At 53.0% G+C, this 23,504-nt stretch overlaps 2 protein-coding genes across 5 annotated transcripts in view; one reads left to right on the top strand and one right to left on the bottom strand.

Moving 5' to 3' along the window:
• Pnkd (PNKD metallo-beta-lactamase domain containing) overlaps window positions 1–23,504 on the bottom strand; it is a 77,520-nt gene that overhangs the window by 52,376 nt on the left and 1,640 nt on the right.
• Window positions 728–21,705, top strand: Tmbim1 (transmembrane BAX inhibitor motif containing 1). Of its 4 annotated transcripts, none has more exons than XM_037210273.1 (12): window positions 728–806; window positions 13,878–14,119; window positions 15,252–15,346; window positions 16,938–17,002; window positions 17,120–17,173; window positions 17,590–17,640; window positions 18,333–18,372; window positions 18,614–18,651; window positions 18,765–18,852; window positions 19,125–19,220; window positions 20,046–20,099; window positions 20,456–20,602. In XM_037210273.1, exons 2-12 carry the CDS (start codon window positions 13,918–13,920, stop codon window positions 20,600–20,602), a joined length of 930 nt encoding a protein of 309 aa, XP_037066168.1. In that variant the 5' UTR covers window positions 728–806; window positions 13,878–13,917. The 4 variants fall into 4 exon arrangements, with proteins under 4 accessions (XP_037066168.1, XP_028748953.1, XP_028748954.1 ...); XM_028893120.2 differs by lacking the exon at window positions 728–806 and adding an exon at window positions 5,441–5,689 and having other exon boundaries at window positions 20,456–21,705; XM_028893121.2 differs by lacking the exon at window positions 728–806 and adding an exon at window positions 5,910–6,034.

The raw sequence follows: 23,504 nt of genomic DNA on the forward strand, positions 1-23,504 counted from the left end.
TTGTAGACCAAGTTGGCCTCAAGCTCAGAAATCTGCCTCTGCCAGGATTAAAGGTTTTTGTTTGTTTGTTTGTTTGTTTGTTTTGTTTTGTTTTTATTGATACAGGGTTTCTCTGTGTAACTGTCCTGGAACTCATTTTGTAGACCAGGCTGGCCTTGAACTCTGAGATTCCCCCGCTGGGATTAAAGGCCTGACACTAAAGGTACTTCTTGTGAGGTAAAACCCAAGACTAATTTGTAGGAGAAAGACCCTCAATGTCCCTTCCACCCCATTTCCCCTCCCCTCTGCATCATTTACTCTTGTGGTTCTTCCTGCCCCACCTAAGAGCTGCGGGACACTTAGTCCTTCAGGTGATGGGCAGCGCCAGGCAGGGTAGAGGAGCGGCCTCGCCTCTAGTCGGGGAGAAAGTGGAGTGTTCTCTCCATTAAATAACTACAAAGCCCTTTGCAGGAAGGCATCTTCTTTGAGGAAGTAGATAGAAATACCAATACTAAAAATCTCACGGTGGGTGTGTGGAAAACTCCCGGAGATCTGCCTAGGTAACCACAAAGCTAAGGAAGGAATTTTGGAGCCTGAAGCCAGACTGGAGGGGGCAGAGCCAGAGCGAAAGTTGTGGACCCACCCACCCTTCCATTGCTTCCTCCCTCCCTCCCTGCAGGTCTCTGGCCCCTCCCCTCCCTATCAACGCATTCAGGAACTTCAGCCTGCTATCTTCTTCAGCCTGCTATCTCTTACTCTCCACCCTTTCCTCTCTTGACTCTGTTCCAGTAGGATTGTGGGGTTACCAGAGAAATGCCAGGCCCTGGGTGAGTTTGAATTCCAGAGAAACAATGAATACTATTTTTAGGGTATTCCAAAATGTTGCCTGGGACAATGGGGGCATACTTACACAAAACAGAATTATTTGTTATTTTTGAGTCTTTGTCTGTTTTCTGTTGTTTTGAGATAGTTTGCTAGGTAGACCAGTCTAGGCTTGAACTGTCTAAGTAGTATAGGATGACCTTGAACTCCTGGACTTTTCTGCTTTCTGCTGGGATTACAGATGTGGGTGGGTCAACTACCCAGCTCTCCACCAATGGCTTTTAACCAAGAGTCTTGCTATTCCAAAGTCTGCAGCCTTGCCCCAGGGCACAGCAAAAGCCCCACTAGTTTCCTTATGTAGCTGAGGCAAACACACACACACACACACACACACACACACACACACAGGGTCTGTGTAGCCTTGGCTGTCCCAGAACTCTCTATGTAGATCAGACTGGCCTTGAACTCAAGAGATCCACCTGTTCCTGCCTCCTGAGTGCTGGGATTCAAGGTTTGCCTCCCAAACCTTGCAGGCTGCAAAACTCATATAGGATCCTATCCTTATAGCAAAGGAAAGACCAAAACTGGGCAACAGAACTGTGCTTTTTCTGGTGAATTCTTCTTAGGGGAGGAGACTTCCGAAAAAGAGGTCTACAGGCAGGGGGCCCTTGGAGTTGGAGTAGTCAGTGAAGCTAGCCAAGTCCTCCTATGTAATTTCCATCTAAATTATACCTTGCTATACAAATAAATATGCATACTGCCTGTGTGAGTGGTGTGTGTGTGTGTGTGTTGTCAAATTTATTTTATGTTATTGTGTGTGGTGTATGCATGTGTGTGTTGGGGTGGGATGCACTTACCTCTGGGGTGATGTCCAGTGTCTTCCTCTGTTACTCTCCACACGGAGAGACACAGACACACAGACTTTTTTCTGGAGCCCGGTTTCATTCTTTTGGCCTGTCTCCACATAAGCAGCCACGCAGTTATAGGCATGCGCCACTGCAGCTGGCTTTTGCGTGGGGGCTGGCGATCTACACTCGATTCTCAAGTCTGTGCAGGAAGCACTTTACCCACTCAGCCGTCTGACGGGTTTTTAAAGTTGACTCCAGCGGTGGGGAGACGGCGGCACCGGCGGTAGAACTTTTGGGGTGCTAGCATGAGGGAGGGTCTGAATTTAACCCCAGTGCTGGGGAGGCGGAGACGGGTCCTTGGCACCAGCTGGCTATGCAGCCTACCCTACCGGCAAGCGCTTGCCTAAATGTTGCTCTAGCCAAGGGTGGAGTGTGCTGGGAGACACGGTAATTGAGTAAGAAATGCCTAATGCTGGGTGTCAGGAGCTGCTCCCGGGTGCTCAGCCTCTACCTGACTCAGTCTCTAGCTGCGCGTTCTCATTGTGATCCTTGTCTGTTCAAACAATAAAACTGAGTCTCAGGTGGTGACACATACCTGTAATCCCAGCACCTGGGAGGCGACCGTGACTCCAAGATCTGACACCCTCACATAGACATCCAAGCAAAAACGCCAATGCAAATAAAATAAAAATAAATTATTTTTTAAAAAAAATTTAAGAAGGCTGAACCGGGAGGTGGTGGCACACACCTTTAACCCTATCACTTGTGAGTTTGAGGCCAGCCTGGTCTGCAGAGCGAGTTCCAGGGCAGCCAGAGCTATACAGTGAGGTCATATCTCAGAAAAAAAAAAAAAGAAAGAAAAACAACAGGAAAAAATTAAAGGGGGAAAGTATCAACAAGCTGTGAAAAACACTTAGAGGTGATGTTGATCTGCAGCTATTAGAAGAGATAAGCACTTTAAACATAGGCACTCTCCTACCCAGCAGCCTTTGTGCCGGCAGAAAGTGGACTTTGGAACCACACAACCCAGGTAGCTGCTCCATATAAAATGGAATACTACTGAGTGGGTTTTTGTTTATTGTTGTTGTTTTGTTTGAGATAGGGTCTCACCATGTAGCTCTGGCTGGCCCAGTACTTGCTATGTAGACCAGGCTTGCCTCAAACTCACAAAGATCCACCTGCCTCTGTCTCCTGAAGGCTGGAATTAAAGGCACGTACCACCTCCACACCTGACCAACTGAACTTAAAACAAAACAAAACAAACAAAAACCCTCTTTAAATCACACTAATAAACTGATTGTGTGTGTGTGTGTTTGTGTGTGTGTGTGTGTGTGTGTGTGCAGTCACAGGACAATTTACAGAGTCTGTTCTCTCCTTCCTATAAATGGGTTCAGGGTATTAATCTCAGGTAGTCAGACTTGGTGGCAAGTGCCTTTACCCACAGAGCCATCTTGCCAAACCCCTTAGGGTTTGTTTGTTGGTGGTGGTGGTGGTTTTTTTTTTTTTTTTTTTTTTTTGTTTGTTTTTTTTTTGTTTTTTGAGACAGGGTTTCTCTGTGTAGCTTTGTGCCTTTCCTGGAACTTGCTTTGGAGACCAGGCTGGCCTTGAACTCACAGAGATCCGTCTGCCTCTGCCTCCCGAGTGCTGGGATTAAAGGCGTGCGCCACCACCGCCCGGCCTGTTGTTGTTGTTTTTTCTCCTTGAGACTGATTCTCACCTTGAGGTCTGGAACGACCTCAGGCTCAAATTTAGATACTGCCTTCTGAGTGCAGGGATTGTGGGTGTGTGTCGCTCAGCCTGGTTTTTGCTGCATTTATCATGAGTGATAAGGGCCAGAATAACAGGAGCTAAATCCCCAATCTAGCAATATCAAAATGTAACTGCTATGTAAGTGGCATTAAGACTTCACGCCCTTAACACAGCCTTGGTGGCGCACACCTTTAATCCCAGCACTCAGGAGGCAGAGGCAGGTGGATCTCTGTGAGTTTGAGGCTAACCTGGTCTACAGAGTGAGCTCCAGGACAGGCAGGGCTGTTACACGGAGAAACCCTGTCTCGAAACAACAACAACAAGACTTCACACCTTTTTGAAGTGCAGCCACGCACCACATAATGAGGTCGAATGGGCTGAATATATGGTGGGAGGCCCATGAAAATCATTTTTTTTTTGAAGTGGGGAGGTTCTCTATAGCTTAGGCTGGCCTCAGACCTGCTGTGTAGCTGAGATAATCCTGATCCTTCTACTTCTGAATGAAAGTTCCTAGAAAGAAACTCCATGTTCCCCAGAACCTTTAAGCAGGCTGATTAACTGACTAGAACGTCAATGACTGTGTAGAGGTTGGAATGTTGCCAGCCCAGAGCCTAATTACAATTCCTCGTTTTATCTTTTATCCCCCTGAATAGTCATCCCTTGCTTAACCTCTGTGTCTGACCTAATGTTTACTGATTAAGAGATAAAAGCTTTCTACCAACCCAAAGGCTGAGTGTCATCAGATAGGCTCTGAGGCCTAGAGGGGAGATGTCTACATTTTACTGTAACTGCCTACTTAGTTTTTCCCACAATGCATTTGAAAAGTGCCTTAACTTAGGACGTTTTTGGTTCTAGCAGTATAAAAACTTCATCAAGCCTCATGTGATTGTGCATACCATTAATCCCAGCACTCCAGAGGCAGAGGCAGGCAGGTCTATGTGAGTTGCAAGGTAGCCTGGTTTACATATTGTATTCCAAACCTACCAGAGTTACATGGTGAAACCCTCAGAACAAAAACCACCACCACCACCCCCCCAAAAAAAAAAACTTCATCAAACTGTTACCATGCTGGAACATGGGATTTGGATATTCTAAATCTGTGTTCCCTGACCATGGTCTCATATTTGGTTCCTCTTAACCCCTTTGAGGGAACAGTTATTTTAGTGTTGACATTCCCAGAATATCTGGTAATACAGGTTTACACCACTCCACACTGCTTATGCAGTGCTGGGGGCGGGAACCGGGCCTTCTTGCATCCTAAGCTGAAGTAAGACTATTTTTACTTCCCAGTGAATCACAGAGATCTGTTGTTAGTGTAAATACTCCATAAGGATTGCACAATACCGAAATTCCCTAACCTAAGGTGTCTCTGTCATTAAGGGACACATGACTGATTCCAAGCCAAGCTTCTGAGTCTCATGTCTGTTTGTATATTTGAAGTTTTAAAATTGAAAAGGGCCTATTTAGCTTAAAAGCACAGAACTGTCAGATATTTATCACAGATTTTTTTTATGATCAAAAATGATCATGTAGGATGAAATTGATGTAAACAGCATAGCCACGTGACACAATATTGTGCGTCACTAAAACTATTTTTTGTTTTTGTTTTTGCTGTGCTAGGATGAACCCCAGCTGGGTCTCTCACACAGAGAAGGCCAGAGGTCTACCAGAGAGCTAAGCCCCTGGCCCTAAAGTTGTGCCGAAGACCATTTAGTGACAAAAATAAACAAACAAAAAACCACACCCACACACACTCTCTCTTCAGGATAATACATTAAGTGAAACCAGGTGGGTAATTGCAACACTCGGCAGAGGCCGGAGGCCAGCCGGAGGTACTTAGCAAGATCGTCCGTTCCCCCAGAATAAAGCAAAAACAGACAAACAAAAGCGACGAAAAGCAAAAAACACAACTTTTAGGACGACAGAACTCGCTCTAAAGCCCTTAGCGCTAAGGCTGGGACATAGGCGCGGGCGACGACGCATCAACTCGTGCTTCCTCCCGGGGTGGGGTCTGAAATTGGTGGAGGGAAGTTATTTTCTTGCAGTGGGTTTGGGTTTTGTCTGCGTCCGCGAGCCGGCGTTGCTTCCTGTAAATGTGAACCACCCACACCTGGCTGGTGGTTGGGGTCTGGGGCGGACCCCGGGACTCCCTCCGGCCTGGGGCCGGGCGGCTCCTCCCTACTGGGCGGCCGAGAGAGGCGGGGCGGGCACCGAGTCCTAGCGCAGCCCGGCCCAGCCCAGTCCTCGCAGCCTCCCAGACCCAGGCGGATCGACGGTCCCCCACCGCGCAGGCAAGTCAGGGGGCTGGGGCCGGCGGAGGTGGGGACCCGGGGCCGGCGGGGACTGGGAGCCGACTGGGGCGGCGCTGCGCCGGGCCGCTCAAACTTTTCTGGCACGCGCGGCCGGCTGGCCCGCCCCGGTGGTGAGCCGGGGCCAGAGTGGGGTTTTTTGGTCCTGTGGCTCCGAGTTTCGCTTTCCCTGGGCGCCCAGGCAGGGCATGTGGCGCAGCAGCGTGCGCTGCGCACCCGAGAGCTGGCCAGCATCTTGCAGGGTGCCCCTCTCAGTGGCTGAGAGGCCTGTCTGTCGCAGGGCGTGTCCCCCCCACTTCGGGGGGCCCCAGAGTGTCTGTGCCGCGGGTGAGATGGGGGCTCTCATGGTCCTCAGCTGGGAAGAGGAAGGGAGGGAGTCAGCCCGCAGCCTGGTGCCCACCTGGAGCTGCTTCTGTGTATCCTGGCGCCGCCAGGCTGGGCACCGACAGGTGACGAGGATCTAAGTGGGGGGTGGGAGGAGGGAGCCCCTAGCCCAGTGACTAGGGTGGAAGCCAGTGGGCCAAGCCTTAGGTCTAGAGAAGAGTCCATTCCTACCCATAACCTGTTCTGCTCCCCAGCCCTTGCTTTCTTGTTCTGTGGTTCGGGAGCCACCCAGGAAGTACCTTCAAACTAGTGAACTTTTCTTATTTCCCTGACGATTTCACTCAGTCCAGTGTAGCTTTGAACTTGCTGCAATGCTCCTGCCTCGGGGTCTAAGAGCTGGAGTAGTACAAGTGAAAGCTGTTAGGCCCGACGCCCGTGACCTCTTTAGGTCTGAGTAAAAATAAAAACAAAATAGGGAAGTGGGAAAAGGGAAAGCAGGTCAGGGAGGACTGGGAATGAGCCAGAACACAGAGAGGGAAGGAAGGCTGTCTGCCAGGTAGAGCCTGGACTCTTCGCCAGGACCTGTCCTTGGGGGGCTCCTTTCCTGCCACTCACTCCCCTGTGGACTGTGCGTGGTCTCCACGAGGCTTGGGGGTCAACCTGAGTACCCTCAACCCAGGAGGAGTGGGGAGAGCTGTCATGGAAGGTCTGTCCGGTGTCTGGTTCTCTGCGACTCTGAAATATTTATCTCAGTGCTGAGCTTTGGTTTCAGAGCTGGTGCCTTTGGCCCCGCCAGTGGTGGCAGGGCAAGGCAGGTGCTTCTTGGGGCCCCCACACTTCCTCTCCATTTCACTCACTCGTTCTCCTTACCTCTCCGGGCCTGGGGACCTGGTCTTGGTTCATAGTTTCAAGGGAAGTGAGGCCAGTGCTTCAAGGGCCCTGATTTCCTGTCTGACTTCAGGGCTGCTCTTGTAAAACTGGGCCGATCAGAGGGTAATGACAGGTTAGTTGGCGAGCACCAGGAGAAGCTCATGTCATCGGCTGGGTAATAGGCATTTGGACTCGGCCTCTTCCCTGAGAATGGGGGAGCCTCAGCTAGGAGCCATCTACAGCACAGCACCTCTGACCCCAAGACCTCTCCTGGGGGAGGGGCTTAAAGAGTAGAAGCACCAGGACTGAGTGTGTGGTGTGCATGCCCTTCATGCCAGAGGCTGAGTGGTGGGTTCAAGACCAGCCTAAGCTACAGGGGAAGACCCTGCCTCACAAAACGAAACACTAACAGCGCTGGAGCACGGGACCTCGTTCTGCTTAGAAGACAGGAGGATTGCAAGCCAGGCTGCAGACTGGAGGCCAGCTTGGCTCCAGAGTGAGACCTTGTCTCAACAAGCCACAGTGAAGGGACAGGCATTATCTTCAGAGTGCCTTCAGTTCTCTGGGGAATGCTGAAGAAGAGCTGACCTTGCAGGGTCTTCCAGCCCTGGCCTGAGATTTGGGGACTTGTTTTGAAGTAGGAACAAGATGCAGAAGTCCACGGGCCTCTACTTGTCCTGGACTTAATGCATTGGTTAGGAAGGAAGGTAAGACTTTCTTATCTAGGGTGATGGGTGCCTCTCCTATGACACAGGGTGATGTTTAGGGATGGTTCTGTGTTGGCTAGAGATTTCCTCCATGCCGTGCAAAAAGTCCCACCATGGAGGTTCCAAGAGCAGCTGGAACTGAGGGGAGGGGAGGGCCCTCCGGAGGATCCTAGCACTCAGCTGATTCCCTGAGAACTGGTCCCCTGCCCACAGGTTCTTCCTGTGGCTCCAGTCTTGAACTTGGCATCTTCCTGCCTCCGCCACCCCAGCGCTAGGATTACAGGTGTCCACCACCATGCCCTGCTCTCGTGTGGTTCTTTTTAAAAATCCTATTTACCTGATTGTGTGAAAGTGAGTGCATGCCTGCGCAGGTGAGGGTACTTGGTCCTCTCCTTTACCATGTGGGTTCTAGCGATCCCACTCAGGTTGTCAGGCTTGGCCGCAAATGCCTTTACGTGCGGAGCCACTAACCCTTCTGCCTCCTTCTTGGGCAGCTGTTCTCTGGAGCAGGCTGGTGGGAGCGGGGCGTAGGGCTTTGAGAGATGGGTAAGGGAGGTGGGTTTCTCTCAGGGTTGGGTCCCTGTGTAATAAACAGGTGGAGTGGAGGGCCCTATGGGAGCATTAGGAGAGAGGGAGTGAGTGGCCCCTTCTTGCTAGAACATGCCATGTGCCGCTGCCTCTGTAAATGTCCTACCCATTACCAGAGGCACCCAGTATGTAGATTCCTGGGGCGGGGCTATGCCATTCTGCTCTGAAACTTTCTGTTCTGTTAGCCTGTTTGTACAGAATCAGAAGGGCAGGGCTGAAGTGGATTTTCACCTTTCAGCCCAGGATAGACCCATCTAACAGATATAAAAATGGAGTCTGGAAGTGGGCAGTGATCTACCCAATTCATGTACTGGAGTCAGTGCCAACGGAAGGATAGTTATTAGGTCCCTGCTCCTACACTAGAGACTTGGCAAAGATGGGAAAGGAATCCACATCCACTGTGCACTCAGATTACCACCTCCCCCTCAGCCCTGTGCCGCCCCCCACCAGTGAGGGTGCCTCGGGTGTCTCCCCCAGCAGTTGTAAGAGCACCCAAAATCAGACATCAAGTTTAAATCATCTCTGCTGTTTGCCTTCCTTTGGCCTTTAATTATTATTATTATTATTATTATTATTATTATTATTATTATTATGTTTTTTCCAGACAGTTTCTCTATATAATAGCCCTGGCTGTCCAGGAACTCACTTTGTAGACCAGGCTGGCCTTGAACTCAGAGATCCGTCTGCCTGTGCCTCCCAAGTGCTGGGATTAAAGACATGTGTCACTACCGCCTGGCTGGGCCCTTAAATTTCTAATGCCCTCCCCACCCCCATCCATTTCAACTTTTTTTTTTTTTAAAGATAGAGTCTTGATCTGTAGCCCTGACTGGCCTGGTGCTCACTGGGCAGCGCAGGCTGACTTTGAACTTGAAGCAGTCCTGCTTTAGCTTCCTGAATGCTGGCTTTACAGGTGTGCGCCACCATTCCCGGCTCTCAAAGTTAGCATTTTTATTGGCAGAGTGTTCTTTGGTGAGCATCAAAGGCGCCTTAGCTACATTGGGCTTAGTTGCTCTCTGAGGTGGCTCTCTCTTCCTTCCCCTCCCCTCTGATTCTCCATGGTGGCCTGTTTGATAGTCCTCTTCTCCTGCTGCCTCCCTCCTCACCTGGGGACAGGAGAGGTAAACACAGTTGGGGTAGGACACAGATAGGTCAGAAATGGCAGCGGCCCTGTTAATGGCTTCCTTTTTTTGTTGTTGGTTCTGTTGTCTCACTATATAGCCTGGCTGTCCTGGAACTGCCTGGTAGACCAGGCTGGCCTTGAAATCACAGACTGTGCCTGGCCCTCTTTTCTTATATGCGTACCAGGCCACCCTGACTGGTGACGTAGCTGGGATCTCTGAGATTACAACCCATGACATAATTCTGTCCTCGGAGATAAGGGTGACGGACAGGCTGCAGGACTGGGCCTTCCCATACTTCCCCGGACTCAGCCTTCTGTTTCTGTGGCTCCAGAGAGAGGAACTCTAGGGTTGGGTGGGGCCTGCGGAGTGACCTGGAACCTGGGAGGAAAGTAATGGGTGGGACAGTTGAACAGGACGTCATGAGGGAACTGGGGATGGGTGGCTTGTTCTGACACCTGTGCCTCTCCTGCTGAGCTCTCAGATACCAGGCCAGGCTGGGTTCTAAATTATTTTTTTAAAAAAATGTTTCCCCCTGATAGCAGCTTACTATCATTTCCTGGCTGGCCTGGAACTTGCTATGTAGACCAGGATGGCCTGGAACTTACAGAAATTGGCCTTGAACTCACAGAAATCAGCCTGCCTCTGCTAGAATTAAAGGCAGGAAGCCCCATACGTGGCCCAGAAGTTCCAAATTCTTCGCCAGGAGGGCCTGTCATGGGCCGGAGCTCTCAAGTTTCCTGGTCCCAGCTGACACTTCAATGTTTGGACCCCCTGTACTTCACCTCTTAATCTTTAGGCCAGGCCACCCTAAGAGTATGAAGTTGATTCTGGTTCCCTTTTCCTAGAATCCAGCCTAGTGGCTGGCTTAGATGCTCTTGGTCTCTTCCTTTACCTCGGTGTCCTGGTGGCTCTGTGCTGGGGTGGGAGGTGTTTTCTTGAGAAGAATTAGAGGGAAGAAGCTAGGCATGGAGACCTGGGGGTGGGGGTGGGGCTTCCTGAGATGCTCTCTGAGCAATTCTTTCCATTCTGGTCTGGGCATGGGTTCCTGGCAGTCGGGAGGGCAAGCTGCCTGGACCAGTCAGCTGCTCTGCTCTGTCCTTCCCTCCAACACACACCCTTTTGCTGTAACCCCAGGAGCTCAGCCTTTTCTCTAGAGTCCAGAGTCTTAACATTTCATACGGCCAAGGAGAGTCAGAGCTAGAGTCTAACCTCAGCAGGCCAGGTACAAAGTTGCCCCCCCCCCATACAACCCAGGGGTCAGTGGGGAACAGCGTCCCTAGAGTCTACACTGAAAACCTTGGTCACCAACAAATCCTGCTGTTTGGGCCCAATACATACTCCTGCGGCCACCATGACTGAGTCAGGGAGAGGCTCTGGGGCTTTCCTGGGATGGGATGGATTACCTGAGAGAGGTACAAGCTGAGACATGGAAGGCCAGGGTGGGACAGTCTGGTGTTTGCTCACAGAGAAGCTGAATGCCTCCCGACCTTAGGAGAATGTGCACAGCTCTCTGTGTAGCCCCAGGATGCCGTGAAGACCTCACAGGCACTGGATGAGCCCAGAGGACCCGAATTCATAGCTTCAGGCCACATCTGTGCTCAGTCTCCTCCACTCTTTTCTGTCCTTGTCTTTGGTTTTTCTCTAGTCCCCAGACCTCGACCTGGCTAGGAGAGTGGCTGGCCACTTCCCCTGGGGTGATGCTAGCTAGCTCAGACCGCAGCCCTAGTGGAAGGCTTGGTGGTAGGATCCTCATGGAGGCCAGGCAGGAGCTGGGGCCCAACTAGATTCCAAGGCGGGGGTTCTGGGTTCCAGAGGTTCCTGCTGGTCTGACAGGTGTTGTCCTTGCCATGAGTGTGGCAGAGGTTGGCAAACTCTCCCGCACCCAGGGTCAGACAGCCAGGGCTGCATTGTGGCCTAGGCTCAGCTTGTAAGTGGGTGGGTGTCCTCTAGATTCTGACATTTTGAGTCTCCTCCCTTGTGCTGATGAATGGGGCTGGAGCCCACTGTGGGGAGGCTGAATGGTTGGGCATCCACTCCTGTGTAAGCCTGCTGCTGTCACTGCCGGAGGATTTGACACCAGAGCTGTGGTAGATGGATGAGAGGATGGGATAGACTACCCAGATAAGGGACTCAGACAGAAGGACACCAGAGTTGGCCTTGGGGGCTAGCCTTGACTGCATCATACCCAGTGAGGTATCCTGGCCCACCTGGTGCACTCTCCCAAGCCTCCGGGTCTTTGTAATGATGATGCTCACCTGCTGGGCTACTGTAATGAGTTAGTGAAATCACTGTCAGGCTGGGCACTGTTGGAGAGCTCAGCATGTCTCTGTCCAGCTCTTTTCTTTTTACAGTTCCTGGGGAGGCACCATCCCTGGTGCTGAACCCATTTTCCAGGGGAGGACACTGATACATAGCAACAGCTCTGGTTCAAAAGGGCAGGTGGCTAAGGACGCAGACAGTTAATTATACCGGACCGGGCAGGTCCACTGGTAAATTCCTCTGACCACAGCTTGGCAGGGCAGGGCCGGGGAGGGCAGGAGGGAGGCCCATGAGTCAGCAGCTGAGCTACTCTAGACCCTGGAGCCCCATCCCAGGCAGTGAGTCACACTTCGCCCCCAGATCACTGCAGCCCCTCACTCAGGAAGTGGGAGGGTCAGCTGTCTGTCTTTCCGGGGTCATAGGCGGCTTCTAGAGCTGCCATTGAGCCCTGAGATCACTGAACCACCCATTTCAGTGTGCCTTGTGAAGGGAGGGCCAGGTCACGGTGACGTCATGGCTTGGTGGCCTTTCCTGTCAGTGCCTCCTGGGACTGTTCAGCCATCCGCCCGCACCACCCCGCCAGTGGTGGATGTCAGATAGACCAGGGTCGTTGAGATGAGGGCAGTAGTGAAACCAAAGGTAACCTGCTTCGACCTCTCCCTCCCACTGGGATGTCATCCTTTCTGTGGAGTCAGAAGGGGACCCTGGAAGGGGAGGGAGGAGCGTTTAGGGGAAGAAGCCTTTTGCTACAGAGGATGGAGCAGGAAAAACTGCTTCTTTTAGCTTCCTTGTGAGTATTCTGTCCTTCCTGAGCCTCAGGCCTCTCCAAACCAGGTCCAGTGGCTGGGTCTTAAAGTCACACTCCACTATTGGTACCCATCTTCCCAGGTGCCCTGCCCTGCTCACTGCCCGCCTCTCATGCCTCCCTGCCTGGCTCACTTCTCATACCCTCGCTGTCAAGAAGGGCTTTCTTCTCTCTGGCTTGACACATTCTTGCTCTGGGAGATGAAGAACAGCTTTCTTCAATGTGGCCAGCTCAGAGACCTGCCCTGTTACTCGATACTGACCACTTTCCCTTGTGAATAAGTCCTGTTGTCCTGAGAGATGATGAGAGGGTCCTCTGTCTGATCTCTGAGCTGCACTGGGTGCCCTGAAAAGAGAAGCCAGGACTCTCGAGCTTCCAGCAGCAGCTCTGAGGGGGCCGCTGGCCTGGATTTGGGAGTCTTGTCTGTAAGGCAGGGGTGGTTCTCTGAGGGAAGTAAGCACAGCCCTTCCTTAGCTTGTCTGTGTCCTCGTCTCCACCATCTCCGAGGCCCCACAGGCTGTGAAAAACTCGGCAGAGGAGGCCTAGAGGGTACAGCCTGACGTGAAGGACATATACCAAGACCCCAAAGTGTGACTGTGACACACCCGTTCAGGGGGTGCTCCTGAGCTGTGCATCCGGGACTGTGGGGGCCACTTCGCTGTTGGAGGCCTTCATGCTTGAAGTGAGCACCGCACCTGGAGGGCCTCTCGGCCTGACTGGAGCTCCTGAGCTGCGGGGCTCTGCTGTCAGAGACACTCTGTGCTGTGCCCTCCTCAGCTTGCTTTCCTTGACCTCGCTCGCTCGCCACTGCGGCAGGGAAGAGCCCAGAGACCCCCTTTCCAGGGAGTTCTGGGACCACATCTACTCCCAGGCCAGGCCAGTGAAGGGAGCAGCCGGCATAGGCTGCCACGGGCCTCTGGTGGGAACCCGAAAGTCCTGTCTCCTGCCTGCCCTGCCCCTCCCTCGGGGCAGTTCTGGTATAGTGGTGGGATTGTTTTCCTTCCTTCTTGCTCAGCTTCCAGCCTGGCTCCACCCTGTATCTGGCTCGCAAGCTTGCTGCTCCAGCCAGCTGCTATGGGGGCTGGGCTGACCCCTCCAGAGGGTCCCAGCTGGCCAGCCCTGTGACTCACCAGGAAGCTCTGCCAGGGGCCATTCAGCTTCTTCCCTGGTTCTGCTGTCCAACCACCACGGCAAGGTTTACTTAAGGGAGAAAGAACGGGGAGTTCCCGGGCCCGGCCGCCGCCGTTCTGTTCTGTTCTGTTGCTCAGCAGTGACTACTCCCGACTCCTGCTCTGCTGTGGCCAGGGCGCGGGACTGGGAAGGGAAGGCCTCAGATAAAGGCTGCTGTGAGACAGCCTAAGAGCCAGGGGCTGGCCCCGTGGGTGGTGGCCTGTGGGCAGTGAGTGGCATGTGTGATCCAGAGACACAGCCTGTAAGGGGCAAGGGTGGAGTGAGCGGCTAAGAACTCATGACTGCTTGCTTGTTTCCTATTGCAGGTCCCAGCAGCTGGGCTTTCCTCTCAGCCCTTGAGTGGCTATGTCCAATCCCACTGCCCCACCTCCCTATGAGGACCGAAACCCCCTGTACCCTGGCCCTCCACCTCCTGGGGGCTACGGGCAGCCATCTGTCCTGCCAGGTGGATACCCGGCCTACCCTGCCTACCCCCAACCTGGTTACGGTCACCCTGCTGGCTACCCACAGCCGATACCGCCCATCCATCCAATGCCCATGAGCTACGGTGAGTCCTGGAGGGTGGCTGGGACAAGGTAGATAGACTTGGGGCCCAAGGAAACCTTGCGTTTCCTTCCTCCTGCTACCTCCTCTTCCTCTTCCTGTCCCACCTCCCCCTTAGCCTCTTGCTCCTCCCCCTAGCCCCTTGCTAATCTGTATTCAGTAAGGAGACTGGGGCCAAAAGACCTATATCAGAACTTTCGCCTGGAGAAGGTAGCCGGGTGAGTTAATGGCTTCTAAGTGGTTGTCTCAGGAATCCTTTCTGTTTCTGACAGGCTGTTGCCACTGTGTGTGGGCACCATGTGTTCCTTAGGAACCCTAAGCACTTTTTTTTTTTTTAAATATCCTAGGGCTGACACATCTCCATCCTTTATTTACAGTCTGATTTTTGCCAACAGTCAAAATGTCATGGTTTGTCAGTGAAGGTGAGGTTAGACTGTATAGTAAGCCTCCTTCCTGGGGGGTGGATTTTGCATTTCTTTTTGGTATGGGAGACTGAACTCAAGGTCATTACATGCTAAGCATGTGCTCTGCCTATGAGCTATATACCCCAACTCCTTCTGGGTAGATTTTGGAAGCAGTTCTCAAAGAGGCATGCATGGAATGTTGATGGCTTGCAGTAGCCTCAGTGTCCCAGAGCCTGTAAGTGTGTGGCCAGCGCCTATCTGGACACGTGTTCTGAGGCAGATCTTAAGATATCACTCACAGGTGAGAGTTCCACGTGCATGGTGAAGCCCGCTAGAGACCACAGACCTTGCCCTCCTGTACCCACTGTCTGGGCACTTCTCCACTCCTTTTCTCTGTCCCCAAGGCTACTGCTCCGCCAGCCAGTTCTACTCCCTAGATGCCAGCTGCTTCCCTAGATGGTGATGCCCCTGTCGTGCCCCCAATGATGGGGGCTGGGCACAGAGCCTGCAGCAGATGCCTGCTGACAGGACAGCTCTTTCTTACCTAAGCCTGTTGGGGTCACTCTGAGGGTGCCTAGAGCAAGAACTCTAGCTTGATAAAGGAGAATGTGAGCGACAAATGTGTCTTCTGGACAGAGGTATCTAAGCCTTTAAGACAGGGTCGGGGTGCTTTGAGATGGAGGCTACCTGTCCTAGGTCCCAGTTTGTTTGATGTGATCTGTCTGGTCCCAGGCCATGACTATGGCGGGGAGGAGAGAGCGGCGAGTGACAACTTTGGTCCTGGAGAATGGGATGACCGGAAAGTCCGCCATACCTTCATCCGAAAGGTGAGATGTGGGCTGGGACTTGGGGGAGGCCTAGGCGCGGTACATATTCCCACCTGTGCCTACCTCCTTGTAGTTCTATACCTCTGATCCTCAGAGGGATCCCCCTCTTTATGATCCCCTTTGCCTTGACTTTGGGGACGATAGAGTCAACCTGGGAAAAGTCTACCTGGCTTCTGCTCTTCCCCTCCCCGCCCATCGTTCTGTTCGACAGCAAGCAGCTGGGAGCTGAAATGAACATGCTGTGTCTAAGCCACCACACATCCCTTTTCTCAGCCCTTGTCACAGAGAACCGCTCTTAGAGGGCAGCAAGAGAGCAGTCAACTCTAAACTGACCCAAGCTGGATGCTGGATAGGAAGAGAGGGGCCAAGAAACAGCTGGAGGGGGCAGTGGAGTCATTTCTAGGCCAGTCTGTAGCCAGGCAAGAATCTTTGAGGACTCAAAAAGTAGTCTTCCAAAATTACAGTCATTCTTTATTTTTTAATTTTCTGTGTGTGTGTACACATGTGAGTGCAGTATCTGTGTGTGTGTGCATGTGAGTGCAGTATCTGTGTGTGTATGTGCATGTGAGTGCAGTGTGTGTGTGTGTGTGCAGTATCTGTGTGTGTGCATGTGAGTGCAGTATCTGTGTGTGTGTATGTGCATGTGAGTGCAGTATCTGTGTGTGTGCAAGTGAGTGCAGTATCTGTGTGTGTGTGCATGTGAGTACAGTATCTGTGTGTGTGCAAGTGAGTGCAGTATCTCTGTGTGTGTGTGCATGTGAGTGCCAGTATCTGTGTGTGAGTTCAGTATCTGTGTGTGCATGTGAGTGCAGTATCTGTGTGTATGAGTGCAGTATCTGTGTGTGTGCATGTGAGTGCAGTGTCTGTGTGTGTGTGCATGCGAGTGCAGTGTCTGTGTGCATGTGAGTGCAGTATCTGTGTGTGTGTGTGTGTGCAAGTGAGTGCAGTATCTGTGCGTGTGTGTGCATGTGAGTGCCAGTATCTGTGTGTGAGTGCAGTATCTGTGTGTGTGCAAGTGAGTGCAGTATCTGTGTGTGCATGTGAGTGCAGTATCTGTGTGTATGAGTGCAGTATCTGTGTGTATGTGCAAGTGAGTGCAGTATCTGTGTGTGTGTGCAAGTGAGTGCAGTCTGTGTGTATGTGTGCGCGCGTGTGCATGTGAGTGCAGTATCTGTCTGTGTCTGTATGTGTGTGTGCATGTGAGTGCAGTTATCTGTCTGTGTCTGTACGTGTGTCTGCATGTGAGTGCAGTGTGTGTGTGTGTGTGTGTGTGTGTGTGTGTGTGTGTGTGTGTGCAGTATCCAAGGAGTCCAGAAGAGGGCATCAGATCCTCTGGAGCTAGAGTTACAGGTAGTTATGAGTTGCCTGATGTGGTTGCTGAGAACTGAACTCAGGTCCATGAGCAATATATGCCCTTAACCACTGAGCCCTCTCCCCAGCCAGAGCCTTCCAAACTAAAAAGAGACCCCTTGTACCACTAACCAGACAAGATGGGGGTGGGGTTGGTGGGTAGGGGCAGCGGCCTGGGTACTGACCATCCTCCAGGGAGAGGCTAGTATGAGATGTGAGCTGTATCCTGTGTCTGTTTTAGGTCTATTCCATCATTTCCGTCCAGCTGTTCATCACTGTGGCCATCATTGCGATCTTCACCTTTGTGTGAGTCTCTCCTTTTCCCAGCCTGGGTTACCTGCCGGGCTGCCCATGGAGGGGTGGCTCTCAGCTGGAGGCAGACACACCATGGTCTGACCCCTCACTTGGCATCTCGTTTCCCAGGGAACCGGTTGGTGAGTTCGTGAGGAAGAATGTGGCTGTGTACTACGTATCCTAGTGAGTACATGGTGTTGCTGCTGGGATGGGGGGAGGGGGCAGGAGACAGCTGAGCAGCTCTGTTCAGGGCAGCGGTTAATATGCCCTAGGAGAGAGGCCTTCTAAGAGGCTGGTGCCAGTCTCCAGGTGGCAGGGGTCGGGGGTAACATCACAGAATGCTAGAACCGGACCAGAGAGGCAGAGTGTGGTGGTGACATGTGGATTTCACGGTACTGCCCAGTGTCTGTGATCACCCTACACTTGCTTCTGGTTCAAACCCTGTTCCAGGCCTCTCAGTGCCCTGGATAAGAGAATCTTGCCCTTGCTTCCTACAAAGAGTAGCGTGTCAGGAAGCCTAGGCTGCCGAGTGCTGCCCTAGGGAGTGAGAAGCAGGCCCAGGGCGGGCTGGCCCACAGCTGTGTCCCCTCTCTCCCCAGCGCTGTCTTCCTCGTCACCTACCTGACCCTTGCCTGCTGCCAGGGACCCAGGTGAGTGCTGGAGACCCAGACAGGAGGAGGGCGGAAGCGGGACCGGGACAAAGTGTTTCGCGGGGAAAAGGGGGGTCTGTACAGTGGTAAGAGACTGCCGAGGGGTGTGTGTGAGGAAGACGTGGTCAGCGGTTACAGAGTAGTGTGTGACACCTACCTCGCTAGCCATCATCCTCACGAGATATGTAAGAATCGCACATACAAGATATACAGCCCTTCGAGCATGGCACGAACGAGAAAGACTAACAGCGAGGAGGCAGGGAGACGGATCAACAGGTACAGGCCCTGTCCGCCATGCCTGATGATCAGAGTTGGAGGCCCGAGACCCACATGCTGGGAGGAAAGACCTGATTCCCACAAGCTGTCCTCTGTCCTTCACGTGTGTCCTGTGTACACACTGCACAAGTAATGGAAAGTAATGAATCCCCGTCAGGAAGAACTCAGGGTTCCAAGAGGATGAGGGACTCTGTCACAGTCACACACACAGGCCACGCGATTGCTCTAACAAGTCCAGGCTTTCTTTGCTGGTTCCACAGGCAGGTCCTTCCCAGGTTGGTTATCCTTGTGTAAACACTTGAGCACCCTCCCGAAGGGAAAGGCCTATTCCTCAGGAACTTCCTTCTGCTGAAGGAATGGCTAAGACTGACGGGCCCAGGGCGGGTTAACCAGGGTCTCTTTCTCTTTGTCTTCAGACGCCGGTTCCCATGGAACATCATCCTGCTGACTCTCTTTGTAAGTCTAGAAGGGGAAGGAGGCCTCTCCCAGAGAAGAGTGTGTGTGGGGGGACACCTTGTGGAAAGATGTCCCCGGGCTACCTCCTCACCGTACCCGGCCCTGTTCTTGTTTTTCTCTGTGGCTGTTCTTTCCAGTGGTTACAGCAGCCCCCAGCTCGGCAGGGCCACGGTGGGGCTGGAACTCGGAGCCTGACACTGGCTCTTCTTAACCGTTGGCTTGTTTCTCTCCCTTCCCTCAGACTTTGGCTCTGGGCTTTATGACAGGCACCATCTCCAGGTATGTTCAGGGACACGCCTCCCTACTCTTGGGAGTGTCGTGAAGGGTTGGATGGACGGTGGGCACAATCCTGGCCATAGCACTCTCTCTTATGATTCTGTCCCTTCTCCCAGTATGTACCAAACCAAAGCCGTCATCATAGCAATGATCATCACTGCTGTCGTATCCGTTTCTGTCACCATCTTCTGCTTTCAGACTAAGGTGAGGAGGGGGAGGCCCTTCCCCCCGGCCACCCTGCCCTTTTACACATACACACCTCTGGGTTTGGCACCTGGGCAGGCCCGGGGGCGGAACCTTGTAGCCCAGGGATTTCCCTAGCCTAATGTCTTGCTTTCGTGTCTGTACCTGGCAAGCTGCTTCCTGTCTGTGTCCTTAGCATGTCCCGGTCACTGCCATGCCCCTGGGAGCAGCACTCACTGGGTGCCGGGGACGGCAGTCACCTGATAGGGTGCCTCCTTCTCCCTTTCTGCTAGGTGGACTTCACCTCGTGCACGGGCCTCTTCTGTGTCCTGGGGATCGTGATGATGGTGACTGGGATCGTCACTAGCATTGTGCTGGCATTCCGATACGTGAGTGTCCTGCCAGCCACGAGGGACTTCCTGTAGAGCAGCGGAGGGCTCTGGCTCCCACACCCCCCTCCTTTGGCTAGTGCCGGCATCAGCACGACACCATCCTTTTGGGTTAGGGTATCACCGGGTTTTCCCTCAGGCAGATGGTAAGCCACAGCCCCTTGAGCCCTGGATAGCAGCGCTGAATTCCTCCAGGAAGTGGTACAGGAAGTGGTAGGTTAGCTGAGACCCGGTCCTGCGAGGCAGAGCTAAAGGACCAAGCCAGTCCTGGATGTGAGGGGCTTTGGGATCACTGGTCTGATGCCTTCCCTGCTTCCAGTCAGCCGAGGGGAGGGCACAGGGCTGAAGGGGAGGGCAGGGGAAGAGGTACTGCCTGCCCCACCATAGCTGGTCCTTCCTGGCCTGTGCACAGCACTTGGCTGCGGTGTGAGCAGGGTGGCAGGCGACTCAAGGCTGCCGAGGGGCCTCTTGAAGCTGTCCCTAAGGTGGGTGGCTGGGCCTGCCCGCCCTGAGCTGGCTCTGCTCAGCGGCCTTGTTTTCAGGACCCCTAACAGCCACTCCTGTACTTTGACTAGCTTTCGGTTCGGCTGAGAGGCGCTGTGACTGGTTTTTATATGGACAGTGTGACAGTCTCTGCTCTCTCTGGCAAATAAGTCACGTTATCAGTTTCTCCCAGGATCTAGAGGCAGGCTGGGGGACCCTGGAGAGGTAGCTTCCTTGATTTCCCTGCTCTGCTTCTGGAGTCCCCGGGTCAGCGGGGTCCTGAGGGTCTGCCTCCTTCCTGCTTGGCTTGCCTTCCTGATGCCGCGCTGTGCTATTCCACAGATTTACTGGCTCCACATGGTCTACGCTGCTCTGGGGGCCATCTGCTTCACCCTGGTAAGTCTGCTTCCTGTTCTGGGACAGGGAGCTGAGAGGGTAGGGATGGAATTTAGGCAGCTTGGGAAGTGGCGGTGGGGGTGGCGGGGGGGGGGCATGGACAATTGTTCTCTTTCCTATTTAGAGGCTCTAGAAGTTTCTGGCATCCCTGCTGTCTTTTGTTCACACTCCCTGCTGTGTGACAATGGTGTGTCAGCCTTCTCGGATAGAGGGGTGAACTGCTCAAGGGCAGAGACCATGCATCACACTACTCCTTAGCAAGCAGCATGGACAGCCCAGCTCTCGGGGCATCCTGCTGACCAGGGATGAGCTCTGGACGCTCAGCTCCCGGGCACTCATGTCTGATTTCCCTGCAGTTCCTGGCTTATGACACACAACTGGTCCTGGGGAACAGGAAGCACACCATCAGCCCGGAGGACTACATCACGGGGGCCCTGCAGATCTACACCGACATAGTCTACATCTTCACCTTTGTGCTACAGCTGGTGGGGAGTCGAGACTGAGAGCCGTCCCCTCCACGGGCCTGGGGCTCACCCTTTTCTGTCGGGCTGGGCCCCAGGTCCCTTCTCCCCTCAAGTAATCCGCCCGGTTTCCTCCTCTCCGTCCTGGGGATGGGAGGGCCTCTGGCTGTATTAGGCGAGAACCAAGGGTGCTGGAGTTACCGGCAACTCTGGCCCTTGGTGGGCTTGGGAAGGACTAGACTGAAGATGTATCTCCTCCTCGTTACCCACGGTGAGCAGCGCGCACCAAACGTTAGTGTGTGGTGGGGGGAGTGGGGGGGCCTGTGAACACAGGGGCTTCAAGGTGAAGAGGCTCCCGTCCCACCTCGGCCACAGGGCTCTAGGCCAGGGAGCTGGAGCTGTTTCCTCCTGGAGCCAATCAAGCCAGATGCTTTGCCCCCAGCTCCAGGACTCAGAGGCCACTTACCCTGTCTGAACTCTTTAGGCTTAGCATCTCGGAGAGATCTGTGCCCGGGGTCTCCCTGTTACAACCCCATCCTCCAGTAACATGTATAGATTATTTATCGGGGTTAGGGGGAGACAGTGAGCAAAGTTCATTCAGTATGGGGGGCTAAGAATGGGATCCACCCTGGCTGGCACCCATTTTGCCTACCATCCAGGCCCAGAGTGCCCAGGGCCTTCTAAAGAGGGCCCTCCTACTTTTTCTGCTTAGGCACTCAGAGAAGGTGAGAGGCGGAGGTCGGCAGGGGAGGTGGTTTGTGGGATCCCGAGTGTGGCTGGGAAGGAGTCTCGGGGAAGAGATGGGGACAGGGCAGGCGCCTTGGGTTCCCCCTCTGGTCTGAGAAACACTGAAGCCCACTCTGGTACCTGGAGACCTTCCCTTCTAACAAGTTGAGTCCATTCTGAACTCCTTCTGGGAGATTTTAGACTAGGGCTCCCTCTCTGCACCAGCTACCGCTTTCTGTATAATCCCAGCACCTCCAGCTGGTACCAGGGTGGAGACAGAAGCCAGCTGAGCAGGTGGGGTGGGAAACCTTATTAGCCCAAGGACATAATTAGAGCTGTTCTGTCCAGTACTTGATTCTGAATAGATCACAAAGGGACACAACTAGAAATGTAATAAAGTTTTATGTTTGGCATTGCGACCCCGAGTAGCTGTGCCTTTCTTAACTGTAAAGTGGTGGTTCGGGCCAAAGTGTCCGCTTCCTTTGCCTCTCAGGCTGAGTCTCCAGCCCGTTCTATGGAACCGAGCAACTTTTCTTGGAACACTTCTTGGTGATGGGCGAGACAGCCTGCTGGAGTGTCAAAAGCTGGCTGGGGAGAGGACCTCAAATCCACACTTCTGTGTCATGGACCCTCTGTAAAAAGCTCCCCAGCTTTAACTTCCCCATGACGCTGTGTCTTTGCATAACCTTTGGTTTTTGTTTTTTTGTTGTTTTTTTTTCCACGCAGGAAAGGGGCTAGACCATGGGTTTAGAATTTCTCTTGCAAACTAGTTTTCTCTTACAAACGAGGAAAAAGAGACCCAGAGAGGCTGACATATTTGGATGCCTTTTTCCCCCCTCAGCCACGTTTTGAATGCTGCCTTTGACTGTTTTGTTTTGAGACAAGGTCTCTTTATTATGTTGCCCTGGCTGTCTTGGGAACTACCCTGACCTCAGACTCAGAGATCCTCCTGCCTCTGCTTTCTGAGTGGTGAGATTAAAGATGCCCATGCCTGACTGATTCTAACTAGTCGAAGGCTACATGGGAACCTGCCTTCCTGACCAGTGGCTCTGGAGGCTTGGGTCTCCAGGGCCTCTACCCAGGCTTGCTGCGCTCATGTCTGCGGTTACTCCACTACCCAGATGGGAACACAGGTCTTCTGTGAGGGAACAGGGATGAGCGGCTAGCCCCACTCTGCCCCTCCCCTCCCTGAGGCTTACAAATTCAGCCCTGCTTCCTTTCCGTGCCAGTATTTAATAACTTTATTTGCTTTTGGCTGGTTCCTCTGTTGAAGAGGTGGGTGCTGGCCGCAGCTTGAGCATCATGCGCCCTCTGGTGGGCCTCCAGGGAAATGACCACAATTAGCCACACAGGACTCCAGTCAATGGTCTAGTACAAGGTTGCAGTGATCCTCACTCAGTTCTGTACCCCAGACCCAGCTTCGGGGGACTGGGCTGAGGGAGCCCTGAACCTCTGGCTCTCATACTCGCCCGTGTTGGCCACCCGCATGTTCTGCCGAGCCTTCATCTGCTTCAAACGGTCCTTGTCCACTTCCTGCTTGGTGAGGACGAAGAAGAGGATACCGCAGGGGAAGCCGATGGCCCTAGGGATGGGGAGATGTGCACCGGGTTTGGGCAGGGACTGGGACTGAGCCAGAGGAGCTGGAAGAATCAGTCCAGCTTTGCCAAATGGATCAATGCTCTGGTGGTGATACTTGTGTCTACCTGTCCTTTGTGCTGGCTGCTGGAGGGAACCCACAAATCTGATCCTGCTACTGCCTGCTTAAGACACTGTAATAGCTCGCTATTATATCCCGGCCAACTCCAGACTCCTAGGCATGGCACTAAAGGCCCTGTGTGGTCCTGCCTTCCTTTTTATGGCTGATATTCGTGGGCCTCTGTACTCCTGCTGAATGCTCATGTGTGACAGAGTAAGTAGCCCTCTGTGAGTTAGAAAAGGTCCACTTTGCCTAAACTGTCTCACATCCCTTCCCAGACCCCTCTTTTTTTTTTTTTTTTTTTTTCTTTTTGGTGCTGCAGATTAAATTTAGGGCTTCAAGAATGTTAAGCATGTGCTTAACCACTAAGGTTAAGCATCAACCAACAGTCTTAATCTGAGCAACTAGTACTCAAAGGGGGTCTTGGTAGGGGCCAAAGAGCATGAAGTCATGACCTGGTGAGAATCCCAGCTGGGAGCCTCAGTTCCCTCCTTGGTGAGACAGAAGAACATTTACCTCAGA

This window comes from Peromyscus leucopus, chromosome 13, assembly GCF_004664715.2.
Source record: "Peromyscus leucopus breed LL Stock chromosome 13, UCI_PerLeu_2.1, whole genome shotgun sequence".
Taxonomy (NCBI): Eukaryota; Metazoa; Chordata; class Mammalia; order Rodentia; family Cricetidae; genus Peromyscus; species Peromyscus leucopus.